Source organism: Zychaea mexicana (assembly GCF_025766255.1).
Source record: "Zychaea mexicana strain RSA 1403 chromosome Unknown BDB00scaffold_43, whole genome shotgun sequence".
Classification (NCBI taxonomy): Eukaryota; Fungi; Mucoromycota; class Mucoromycetes; order Mucorales; family Lichtheimiaceae; genus Zychaea; species Zychaea mexicana.
Window position 1 is genome coordinate 68,595 of NW_026516706.1, and position 12,414 is coordinate 81,008.

Genomic DNA, 12,414 nt, shown 5'->3' on the forward strand with positions numbered 1-12,414 from the left:
AGCGCCATATCAATAATCTCTCAAACATGGATCACAATCGAGAATAACTCAGAACCAACCATTGTATACACATTGTCCTATTCTCGAGTTAGTCAGCACTTCCTTTGAATCTAGCTTATATGAGTTGAGCGAAGTGTACCTGTCAAAGAGCTTTTTTTTTTTTGGATGAGCCGGGTGGAGGCTGAAATTTTATTGGTTGGTCACACGTTCAATGTCAAAGAGCAGATACCAATTCCAGCACAGGCAAAGGTGAAATTCGCCAAACAAGGAGCACACTGATCAAGACAAAGATGACTCTTTACAATCGGAAGGCAACGTTCATTGTCATGACCGCCAAACTCAACCTTACCATCCTTCTTCATCTTTGAAACATCCGAAACCCAGCATGTCCGCGATCCATTCATTAGTTCATCCAAACAGAAGTCTTGACAGCATATCCAAGAGTATATAAAGGGTTGTTAATTCATTCAAAAAAAATCATCTCATATTTGACTCTCACAGTATTTCATATTGTCTTTTATTCAATCTCTTTTCTCTTATTATCTATTCACAACCCACGTTCACACAGCACTCCTTCTCTCAAACAAGGTCTTCTTTTCTCCTTCTTACAACTTTCTCTCCAATAACTCTCTTTCTATCTTATCACTATTGTTTTATATTCATAAAGCCTTGCACCTTTTTACTCAATACTAAAAATGGTGTCTATCAGTGTCGTGGACGACAGCGACACTGATATGACTATGTCACCAATCGACTCGTTTGATACCGACAATATGCTCGTCGATTATGACCCAACCACTGATGCTTTTTCGGAAGCGAGCGATGGTGCGGCTATGATGGATGTGGACGACGAAAATATTGGTTTTGACAACGTTGATGACTACTATGATGACCTGGACAACGACACTAGCTCGGACATTACATCATTTGCCGAGAATGAGTACTCCTATGATGAAATAGCGTACATGGAGCTAGAAGGAGCAGCAGGTACTGTTAATATTGTCTTTCCACTTGTCTTCTGTATAAAATTTTTATGAGCATGTATATAGTAGACTTACTATGGTTGTATCTTTATATTATTTCCTACATAGAACCGGAGCCAGACTTCATTCGCGACACGTTTTACGGCCGCGCAAATACATGGCGATTAGCCAGTCGCAAATGCAAGTTGAGGGTAGCATTAAATGAAAATCGTGAGCTGTACAGGGTTCGTACACCATTTATAAAGCCGACACCAAGATTATCTATGATTATCTGGACAGAAAAGCTAAAACAATCTTATATTACCGCTTTAAAGGCTTACCTTCGTTCGTTAGCTGGGTGGTACCAAGTACTTCGCAGAGACGCCTTGAACTTGATTAATCTGCATGCTCTGCTTGCATACGAAAGCAACGGTGAGATACCCATGCCAGAATTAGACAATTAAATGTATTGGGCTACGGCATTTCGGATGGTGATCACCAATCCAACGCAAGAGGCACCTATCCCGGCTCGCGTGAGAATAATTTCTGTTGCTTGGGATGAATTGTGCATAATATGTACTGTATGTCGCGGAGCATGCAGAACTGACAAGCTTTTTACATTATTGACTTCAATAGACTCCAAACCACTACGCCGTTACATTATCCACATAACCCACATAACCCACCCCCGCCAATCTCAAATTATCCACATAACCCACATAACCCACCCCGTCAATTTCACATTATCCACTTAATCCACGTAACCCACCCCGCCAATTTCACATTATCCACATAATCCACATAACCCACCCCGCCAATTTCACATTATCCACATAATCCATATAACCCACCCCGCCAATTTCACATTATCCACACAATCCACATAATACGCGATATCTTCATTAATCATTATCAGCCACAACGCCGGAATGCGGAAACAGGAGAAGGTATTAGATATACCGATATGACGCTTTGAAACCGGGTAAAAGTAAAATATTGATAGACGTTTTTGATGCTGACTTCCTTAACAGCGTTATATGATCTTCCTGTTCTTCGTCAAGACTTATCAATGTCCTTGTTGGCTCGATTAGCACAGCTTTTTGCAGTGAAAGCTGAAACCAGTAAGGGTAGTGTACACGCAATTCTTACATGCTCTATGCAGATTGTTGAACTATAGAAATAGATAGTAACAAAAAATATGATATATGTAGATGCCATGAATCACCTATGCACCAATTTTGCTGTCTTTCTCAAGCGTGTATGGGTCGCATATCTGAGTCATCTGCGCCATGAACATAACCTTACCTTTCGAATCAGAATCTCTAGCATGGGTAGACAAAAGAATGATTTGATTTTTCTACTAAAATTGGTAATACTGGAGTGTTGAAAAATATCTCACCGCTACATATTTTATGGTGATCTGCTTATAGCAAAACAAATCTGTAATTTGATCACAACGCACAGAACTCATTTGATTCAGCGTTTAATTGAACGAATTCCAGCCGCAATCTTTACTGAGGTGCTTCAATATTTCAAGTAAGAAATTACACATAATTTCTTTTTAATTTGTTACGATGATTATATAGATACAACACATAGATAAACACACAGTTATAACTAAGACGGTGTTACTATTTTCAACTTTTTTAGCCAACACACTGCACGATTCGAACAAGCATATGCCGGCGTGAATATCGCACGCATAGTACAGCGACCATCCATATCTGGCCCTGCAATGCTAGTGAATTCGCCATCCTTTTATATCTGGCTGTCACTTGAAGCCCAGCCTTTCCAATTCTGTCCCAAGTGGACTCCACTGCCACTTGCCAGTCACCGCATTGGATTCATGCCGGTGGACCTTGAAACTATGTATTACATCGTACGCGAAGTGGACGAGCGAGATCCTGCACAAGTGCCTGATAATATTGTGGTAATGATATGCGTTTTTACTCTCTTTGTGTTTCCAGTTATTAAAAGATGTTATTTGTTAATTTACTGGCTTGTTTCCATCGATGCATAAATCTAGAGACCAAATAACGTTCCTGGTTGTGGACGTTGCTTGTCATATCGTGTTTTCAGACAGCAAGATCCTGAGCTGCTTGAAGGCTTCTGGGAGCCGCTATTTAATATCGGTCACGTAGAGCCGCGACGTTGCCGATACGCAGTCGAAGGTAGATTCCGTATACATTTTGAATAGTCACAAAGTGGCATCTTTTGATAGTTATATCTAAGCTCATCTATCTCATATACATTTATATAATATGGTGTGCCCAGGTCAAGGTGTTGTGCCCCCAGAAGACCGCGAGCTCAAACTCTTTGATCAAACATTTGAAACGGATGGTGTCGCTATTGTGTTCCATTTTCGCAGGCCTGTGACAACACGACGTGGAGGTTGGTAGTACCCTCATAGCATGCAATATTAAAAGTATGTATTTGGTCATGACGAGATCTCATAAATCTATTGTTAGAGTATATGCCTTCTAGCTCCAAACAAATTAAACGCTTTCCTCGTGAAATTGACGTCACACAGTGGAGAAGAGGAATGTATCATCTTTCCAAGGAGCCAGATGGTCTTGATGCAGAGCGGCTTCATAATTTTCGAACAGTGTTCATAGACCCAGGTATATATCTAATCATTCTCAAAATATGTAACGTTATCTAAGTAGATATTTTGTATATTACTTTAGGCATCCGGTCTCTGGTCACTGCTGTAGACACTCTTGAGCCGCTCGAAACACCTGAAGCGAGAGCAGAGCACGTATATCAGCTAAATAACAGAACATACCCGTGAGTACTGCGTGCAGTATATTTACTTTTAGCAAGTATGAGCGTGTGTCCGCGCTTTTTACATCTGATGCCAGCATGTTTGATTTTGTACATAACCCTTTTTTAGGTTCCAGTCCATGTTCAAGTGGGCGCTCCAAAAGGAAAACAAAAATCGAGCACGCTATGCTCATGTCGAGCGACAGGCTCATCCGGATCAAGATATCCCGGAGATACAGGGGGTGTATGATATGTTGAGAGGACATCCGGCTTCAGCGCCTACCTCGGAAGGTTTCTGAAACTACATCAGAATGTTGAGTGGCGTGCACAGACAGTAAGTTACCCAGCTATGTCGATATATACTGGAACACCGCGATCATCATTTTGGCATGAGTATTCACTCTACTTTTTTTATTTAAGAAAAAATAGCGTCCATGAACAATTTAACAAACATTTTTTTCACCGGGAAACGTTACTCACTCTTTTTTCTGCGCGCAAAAGTGCATTGGAAAATCTTGCCAACAGATTGATAGGGTTGGATCACCGTGACGATGTAAGTATCTTTCTGTGTATGAGTACTTCTTTGATAAGTCGCAAAAGCTAATATGGTTGCTTCAAGGTACCTCTCCCTTTCTTCAATAAGGCCTCCAAACGCGAACGCAAAGCTCACCGCCGCCGGTTTCGCCGACCGCGCCGCGCACATGCAGGGTTCAGAGTGGAAGACAATTGTATTGTAGCATATGGTGATGGAAGGTTTAAGCCCTCCTTCAAAGGATTTGAACCTATTCCTGTTTAGGTAAATAAGGAAATTTATCTGTCAGACGTGGTGGAACGTTAATTAGTGACGAATGAAGCGAGTGTCCTTGCTATGAATTGACGCCTATATTATAAATTACTTTGTAGACGTTCCGGGCGGTTCTAGCAAGACGTGTAATGGTCATGCTCATCGATGAGTATCGAACCAGTGTTGTGTGCAGTGCTTGCGATGCGAACACGCGTCAATTTCGAGACCGTCCAGGAAGTGTTCAAGTGTGCCGCGAGCACACAAAGCGGAGAATCCGTCGGATCCGCGACGGTGGACACAGGAACAATGCCCGGCGGCAGCTCTGGTGTGTGGATGACGACGGCCATAACCTTTGGCCAACATCGACTTGCAACAACCTTCAAAACGCTGGTATGCAATATAGGCTTTGTTACTTTCTATCGTGTATACAAGAAGTTTGTGAAACAGTGAGAGAGCTTCATAGCTAATATTAAAGGTTGTAATGATATACCAAAACTTATTTTCAGCTGATTCCCAATTATCCGTGTATCCGTTGAAGTTCTACGATCATTGTCCTGTACCTACTGTAAGTAGCTAGTATTTGATTGTTTTATTACATCAGTGCTTTGATAATGCATCATACGACTTGCGCATAAGCTTACATTATCTATACATATAGTTGTGGGACCGTGATAATAATGCTGCGCGAAACATTAATCGTATCTTCATTCAATACGTCCAAACTGGTAATTTGAGATCGCGACCACCGTCGATGCGTCGTCCCGCCGGAGAAAATGTATTAGACGATGCCCACGACGACGAGTTTGAAGAGGAGGAGGAAAACGAAGAAGAAGGAGAAGAAGAGCAGGCCTTGGCGCCTGTCATGGAGTGAGTGGAGGGCCACTCCAACGAGATACAAATTGGGGGGAGGTAAGTATCTTATTCCATACTCGTTTCTTTACTTTTGTAACAGCTGTCTAACTTTTGTTTCTTTTCATGCATACTTTTCAATGCACTGTTGCATTTATTCTCCGCTTCTTATTTCTCCAGATAAAGAGGAAACGAACTTCCGCTTAAGGAGAGTCCCCTCTTTTGGAATTGTAGGTTGGCAAATTTACAAAGGAAAACTTTATATAGGTGATTTTAACAAAATGGTATAACAGTTTTTCAGGGTTTTACAGGACAAAGAGAGAAATATGGCAGAATGTATGAGAAAGCGTGCGAGTATATGGGAGCAAAGCGAAAAAGAGGGAATACTAGGATGAAAGATGTGAATAATACATAAGAGTGCTGTAGTAGTTATATAGGTAACAAAAGAATATGAAATTATACTATGGAATAGCCAGACATGGCAGGTTTAGAAAACTTGCGAGTGCGGGCACAGCTTTTAAACATTCCAGCGATCCGTGCGGGTCGAAGCAAGAACAGGATAAACATGCAGACGAAAAAGAGTAAGAACCATGAAGCTATGTGTACTTGAGTGTAGAACGGCGCTTCTGCTGCTCCAGCAATGTCCTCTTGTGTTGTCGATGATGAAGATGGATCTGGCAAAGACGGCGGTGGGGGCGGTGGTGGTCGAGATGTATCGAGAGCGGGAATATGTGCCAGTATTTCTTTTGAAATAGCCTGATGGCCAGCGCCGGTCATGTGAATACTATCCCACCAGAGGTACTCATCCACAGGGTCCAGACAAGTGCCTTGACACTTTTCCCAATAAGCATCTTCGACGTTTTCCATGTTGTACTCTTGAGGGTCGCCGAGCACGCCGTTGAACACAGTGTAGATGTCCACATACTCAACATCCATCTTCAGTTCGTCGTGCCAGTCCTGTGCTGCGTCTTCAATGGCGCCATTGAAGTCCATCGTGCGTTGTTTGACCACCTGCTGATGTTTGTTGTGTAAATAAAACGGCGAGAACTCCAGCGGCGGTAAGCCAAGCAACAGTATCCGACCATTGCCGTCCAATCGTTGTATCTCGAGCTATACGTACAAATTAATTAATTAACTTTACTTTTCTTTGGTTGGCCAATCAACTGGAGAAACAAGGAGTGGATGGGTGGATGGATGGTATACGTTACCACATGTTGTTTGATGCATCGTAACAAGGGCTCTATTTGAACAGTTGAATCCGCTCCATCGGCAACGTCCGTATTGCCAATGAATATCGCATGAATGTTTTTAACGGCATTGTCTCCCGAAGAAGCTGATGAAATGGCGGGCTTTGCAGCCATGAATTGTTGTGAGAGATCCGATACTTCGTCAGGTCTGGCGCAGGTCAATGCGCCAGCTTGTGCGAAACTTTTGAGGGGAGCGCCCCATGCTTCTGCGAGATTCTCGCTCCACAATGGTCCGTTCGTTTTGCGTGTTCGGCCGTTAATATCTATCAGGCCCAAGTTGGTGCATGTCAATTGGCGTTGTTCCAATGGCATAGACCGGGATTCAAGTCACTGTCGTATTATACCTGAGAACGAGTCACCGTAAACAAACAAAGACATGCTAGTACTGCTGCTGCTGGGAGCTGGGAGCTGTGCGACGAGGTGTAGGGAGAAGGAAACGCGAGAAAAAGAAAAAGAAAGAATACAAGGGTGGGGCGTTACAGGAAGAGGAAAGGAAACAGGCTTTTTATATAATCTTTATGAGTGAAAAAGAAAGATTGGAATGACCTGACAATTACAGCGCCTATTTTTACACAGGCCCATTTTTATCATCCGACTCTGTTGTGTATAAATTTGGCTGAGCTCTTTGCCCGTGTAACGCCCTCCACCTCGGTGCGCTCTATTAAAAGCCCACAACGGACAGCAGCAGATGGGATGAACAGGATCTGTGGCTCTGCTCTTTATATACATACGCATAGCACAACCATATGACGGGAAAGCTTATTTTGTACTGGGCGCAGCTTGATTTGATCGTAAACACGCATCCCTACGACGATAACACAACAGCATTTGTTTTTGCCGTATTGCAGAAACAGCAGAAGAAGCAAGGAGACAAACAAGAGGCTCTTTGGGCGGTGACCCGGTTACAACATATACGGCAATTTCTATTGTGTTTGTTTATAGCAGACAAAAAAGAAGCATATAGCCAATTTCCCAAATGGCCCCACAATTTTCTTTTTCGTGTCTTTTGGTTTCGGTTTGATCGATCCGAGGGCTCCTACTGCCTACTTCGTTATCAGAAGGAGTGTCTGTGTGTTTCTCTTTTAATAGGCGCAAATGGCCACACGTATACTCGCTGTGTACTCGTTGCTATGCTTGATCATGTAACGGTTATAAGACAACGTGGCATGATGGAAAGACCTAAGCCTACTAACTATAACTGATAACTTTATACCTGAAACAAAAACGACCCTGTTCTTTTGTGTCATGATGTGTGCCGCAGCGCCTACCCATATTTAGAAATATGTATTCTTCCTTCCTCGACTGTGGCGCACCCTTCTCAATTTTAAAAACCAGCCTTACCGACTTTTGACTAGTGCACACACATTGATGCAAAAGACATCAGTAACATTGCTATTGCTCTTTCCACGTAATTTGAGCTTGGCTTTGTCGCTAAGTATGATGAAACCATTATTCTTGTATGGTTTCTCTCCCGTTCTGCGTGGATCACGTCGTGCTACGGCAGATAAGCAGTGATACTTGTACATTCACACGCTGCTTTACTGTTAACATGAGATTAATCGCGAGAAGATTGATGATACATGAGTTCATACAGTGTATGTAAGTCAATAGTCGTATGTTTACATATTCTCATGACATAAATGCTTCTGCTGTGCTTTCAAGCTAGTACTTGTTCTGCTACATGATTTATCCGTAGCAGAGCTGTTTGACGTATGTAATGCGCTATCATGCACCCATGTCACGCGGTAACAGCGCAAAAATACATATAGACAAAAGTGGTACATATAATCGGCGACTTCGCCCTCTCTTCTACTCAGTTGTGGAAGAAAAAGATAATTCAACAAGCTTTATTATTTAATATTCTGTAGATATAATCGTGTAATAATTGTTTGATATGTAAGGCATCTTTATGCATATAGATACTACTGTTACGGTGAATTTGGGGTATTCCAGGTAGTTGCGTAACGGTTTAGGTGTATGTTTTGTAGTGAGCACCAGTAATAATATCGTTTATTACAGACGGTTGTGAAGTGATATGAGTGTAAAGTAAAGTAAAATGTGTATGGGTTATGTCCAGGGTTGTAAATAGTAGGGAGCTGTTGTCTTGATTAAGCTCAGTGAGTAGAAATGAGGATCAGGGATGTTACGTCTGTCCAAAATGAATGAGGAATAAGGATCAGGAATGTTACGTCTGTCCAAGTAAATGAGAAATAAGAGCAGGAATGTTACGTCTGGTCTTAATAGAAGAGTTTATTTAGCTTCAGTTATGAGCAATAAACAATATGTAAGATAAAACAAGCCGTGTTTAGGTCTTGAGTGATTGAAAACAACACTTGAAAAGTTAAGTCAAAAGTGGGAGGAAGAAATTCAATGTCTTTATTCAAATAAAATGAGGGGGTATTTATATCTTTCAAAATAATTCAATACATCTATAATAATTGAACATCAAAGATGATGCTCGAAGGTTGTGGAAAGTACTCGCATCCAATGGTTATGGATGTGGAATCAATTGGAAAGTCTAGGAATAATGCTATTATTAGCTATTCCTTGGCAATTTGGAAGGTGCCAGAAGTTTGTAGAGTTGTTGCTGCGTAGTTATTGGATCGCTGTGTCCTTGGCTTTATGGAAAGTGCCAGAATGTTGTAGTAATTGCGAGGCTGCTGTAGTAGAGCTCTTGTTGTTGTGTGATGTGATGTGCTTGATGTTTGTTATGCAGCTCTTTCTTGTATTCAGATTTTATTGGAGGGATAATTCTCGGGATATCACTACTGTATGTTTACCGGAAGCTCATAGACATAATACAAAGTACACTGGGAGAGGAGCATATAGCGCATATGTAACTATAATTATAAATACAATATATAATTACAGGTATAGATCAGCTTGACTGTACATTCCTATATTGAAAGGAATGTTATAGCATCTACAAAATGCCTTCCAGAATAATAGGCGTTTTTGGTGGAAACTTGACCATGCCCATTGCCATGTTATTGGGAGCACGTTTGTGGCCAGACGACGTCGTGATATTGTAGCGCACGATAAGTTCGGCCAAAACATACTTGATCTCGTTGACAGCGAAATAGCGACCAGGGCATGCATGTGCGCCTAGCCCAAATGAAATGAGATCCATACCAATCGTGGAAGACTGCCTACCGTCTGTAGTGTTCATGAACCGGTATGCATCGAATACGCTCAGTGGTTTATTCGACGGTGGTGCAAGTGCTGGGTCGTTGTGCGCCTCGTCCATAGCTGCGACAATAAGACTTCTTTTTGGTATGACATGACCGGTTGGAAGCACAAAATCCTGAAGCGTCATATGGTGGAGACCCAAATTATCAATGTCGTATCGAAGCACTTCTCTCAAAAACGAGTCAAGCGGTTGAATGTGACTGACTGTTTCTGGTGTACGCGTATGTAGTTCGTTGATCTCTTGACGAAGATCCTGTACTAGCTGTGGACGACAAGCAAGTTCATGGAGAGCAAAGGTACTAAAATGGGCTGTAGTGTGAATCGAAGCTAATGCAACCGCACGGAACCAGAGCGCAGCATGCTCAGGCGAACGCAGTGAGCCATCCGACTTTGGTAGCTTGGATACCATACTGATAAAAGTCGTTTCATCATCAGGAATGTCACCCGAGCGGAGACCTTTAATTAAAGGTACAAGCAGCTCTATCAATAGGTCCAGCTGACGTTCGATAGACATGTAACGACGGACAATGACATTGGCAATCCAGCCTGGAAGGACCGTTAAAAGTACACCCGCCTTCACCACACTCTGGGTAAGTGTTGCCATGGCAGCAACCAGTTCTCTATTGGTCCCGACGCGACTGCCTGTAAAACACAAGCATGAGATGCGCGAAATCGCATGCGATAGAATATTCCAAGTATCAACTTGTCTCTTCTCCCCTGGCTTGAGTGATAGTTCTTCTTCCAGGAATCCTAGGAAAGCCTTTTCAATCCTGTCAGAGAAGACTTCAATTTGATCTGGCTTGAAGTTCTGTTTGATAGGAAACACAACTAATTAATAGATTGAAATATTAGATTAATTAAATACGTCTAGAGAATGTGTAATAATAAGTGTAATAGCAGCAGCAGGATCGGGATAAACAATACGTACCAGGATGTTTGTCACGTGGACTAAGTTCTTCATCTGTGCGCTTGTGCTCATAGGACAAGCGCATGACTCGTTCTATTGGCACAATACTTTCGATGCCTTCCGTAAAACTGACTGTTTTACGCGATGCTGTGAGAAGCTCGGGAATTAATTTGCCCGTTAACACATAAACATCCTGGGTCAAAAGCTTGACTTTAAATACGGGACCATACTGAGCCTTGCATCTCTGGATAAAGCCTAACGGGTCTGCGTTGATTTTAAAAGAGTGGCCGACGATAGGGAGTGCGCCTGCAACAGTAGGAACTGTAGATGGCGCTGAGGTGGGGTGTGTTTGGCTTCGTTTCAGGTAATGAATAATAAGTCGCCAAAGGGACCATGTTCCAGCGAGCGCGCTGGCAGCAGTAAGTAAAAACCGTTTGCGATCGCTCGAATACTGGTTGAGTAAAAAGCTAGAAGCAGTTGTCAACAGGCTGCTGCTGTTGCCATAACTAACTTGCTGTGCCATGGTATTGTAAAAAGTAAGAACGAGTGAGAAAAAAAAAGAGTGAGAAAAACTGGATGGTTATATATTACACGTTGCTTTATGCAACTGTTTTCTTGAAAGTGCGCGGTCTTAAAGATACATAATACGCCGATTACATATTACTTTTTTCTCCTTGCTAGTTCTTAGCAGAAATATTTATTCTCTCAATAAGAGATCGCATGAAATTACGGCTAAGCTACAATATAATATATTTAACTGGTATAAACTTCTAGTCGGTGCCATCACCCTTAAAAAATGGGAGTTTATATCTCTGCTGTGTAGTAAATTCATAAAATATGTGACGGTAGCGCTCCTAGTGAATAACTAATGTTATATCCCCTTAAGATTCTTCACACTGGTTTCTTTAAGCTCTGGACTATATCTGACAACGAATATGTTTATAGTTATATACATTTATTCTAGCTCTTCTCGTCATAGTTGGACGAGCTAGTACAACGTGATTGTTGAAACGCATGTCTGCTGGAAGTCAGCTTTAAAGACGCTAAAGTATTCATACCAGCGCTTTTAAGAAACCAAGACAGATATTTGCGTAGCAGGATCATGCTATATAAGCAAAGCAGTAACACAGAAATATAGGTTGATAAGGATACAACGTTTAAATGTAGGGGGATTGACTAATAAATACAGTACAGTGGAAGTTGGAGAATTGTGTCATGTTTATGTTGAGTCTTTTTGCAAAACGTTCTTTAGCTTTCTAATCAAGAAGAAATATGAAAATTGATCACGCTTTGGCAGCAACCAAAAGAATAGTATCCTCCAATACAAAATTAATAATACTGATATCATACCCCACGTGTCAACGTCATGCGGTGACAAGCCGGTATGCTTAGCTTGGTGTGGAGCTTTTTGACGAGTACCAGCAAGATGTGTATACAATGTACAAGTCTATTTATGTCGAAAATCAAGACAAATGTACTTCTATCGGGTACCGATCGTAATAAAATAAGACTGTATAAATCTCCAAGAGCAAGTCTATAATCACATCTATATTAGAAAGAATCCACCTGCCTCCTTCGCTTATACCAGTATATCCCAACAAAAACAGTTTTAGGTTGCCGTTTCTGCTGCCATGACTACATGTGTGATAAACGTGGGTTGTAGATAGGTAAAAGAAAAGAGATCAAATAAAGGAAAAATTGAAAGACAATCTG

The 12,414-nt window shown here is 41.7% G+C and overlaps 5 protein-coding genes across 5 annotated transcripts; 3 read left to right on the plus strand and 2 right to left on the minus strand.

The window, feature by feature from the left end:
- Positions 1-695: 695 nt before the first annotated feature.
- Positions 696-1,426, plus strand: BDB00DRAFT_873003 (uncharacterized protein; the record flags this gene model as incomplete). Its single annotated transcript, XM_053127030.1, has 3 exons — positions 696-987; positions 1,092-1,207; positions 1,298-1,426. 3 exons carry the CDS (start codon positions 696-698, stop codon positions 1,424-1,426), a joined length of 537 nt encoding a protein of 178 aa, XP_052979046.1.
- Positions 1,417-1,909, plus strand: BDB00DRAFT_826388 (uncharacterized protein; the record flags this gene model as incomplete). The annotated part of the gene is made up of 2 exons (XM_053123717.1): positions 1,417-1,619; positions 1,850-1,909. Coding segments are annotated over exons 1-2 (188 nt in total), but the record flags the coding sequence as incomplete, so codon positions are not given.
- On the plus strand, positions 1,688-4,288 carry BDB00DRAFT_416878 (uncharacterized protein). The gene is made up of 10 exons (XM_053117301.1): positions 1,688-1,909; positions 1,994-2,089; positions 2,174-2,293; positions 2,393-2,498; positions 2,613-2,892; positions 2,989-3,133; positions 3,237-3,353; positions 3,431-3,583; positions 3,650-3,749; positions 3,856-4,288. The coding sequence occupies exons 2-10, from the start codon at positions 2,032-2,034 to the stop codon at positions 4,022-4,024; spliced, it is 1,248 nt and encodes a 415-aa protein (XP_052979048.1). The 5' UTR covers positions 1,688-1,909; positions 1,994-2,031; the 3' UTR covers positions 4,025-4,288.
- A 1,526-nt stretch (positions 4,289-5,814) lies between these two features.
- Positions 5,815-6,917, minus strand: BDB00DRAFT_873005 (uncharacterized protein; the record flags this gene model as incomplete). The annotated part of the gene is made up of 2 exons (XM_053127031.1): positions 5,815-6,468; positions 6,567-6,917. 2 exons carry the CDS (start codon positions 6,915-6,917, stop codon positions 5,815-5,817), a joined length of 1,005 nt encoding a protein of 334 aa, XP_052979049.1.
- Positions 6,918-9,528: 2,611 nt separating this feature from the next.
- On the minus strand, positions 9,529-11,224 carry BDB00DRAFT_873006 (cytochrome P450; the record flags this gene model as incomplete). Its single annotated transcript, XM_053127032.1, has 2 exons — positions 9,529-10,622; positions 10,723-11,224. The coding sequence occupies 2 exons, from the start codon at positions 11,222-11,224 to the stop codon at positions 9,529-9,531; spliced, it is 1,596 nt and encodes a 531-aa protein (XP_052979050.1).
- Positions 11,225-12,414: the final 1,190 nt, after the last annotated feature.

Coding starts and splice junctions, on each gene's coding strand:
- BDB00DRAFT_416878 (XM_053117301.1), top strand. CDS start 2,032: ATGTCCTTGTTGGCTCGATTAGCACAGCTTTTTGCAGTGAAAGCTGAA. Junction 3,584..3,649: donor AACAGTGTTCATAGACCCAG/GTATATATCTAA, acceptor ATATTACTTTAG/GCATCCGGTCTCTGGTCACT. Junction 3,750..3,855: donor CTAAATAACAGAACATACCC/GTGAGTACTGCG, acceptor ACCCTTTTTTAG/GTTCCAGTCCATGTTCAAGT.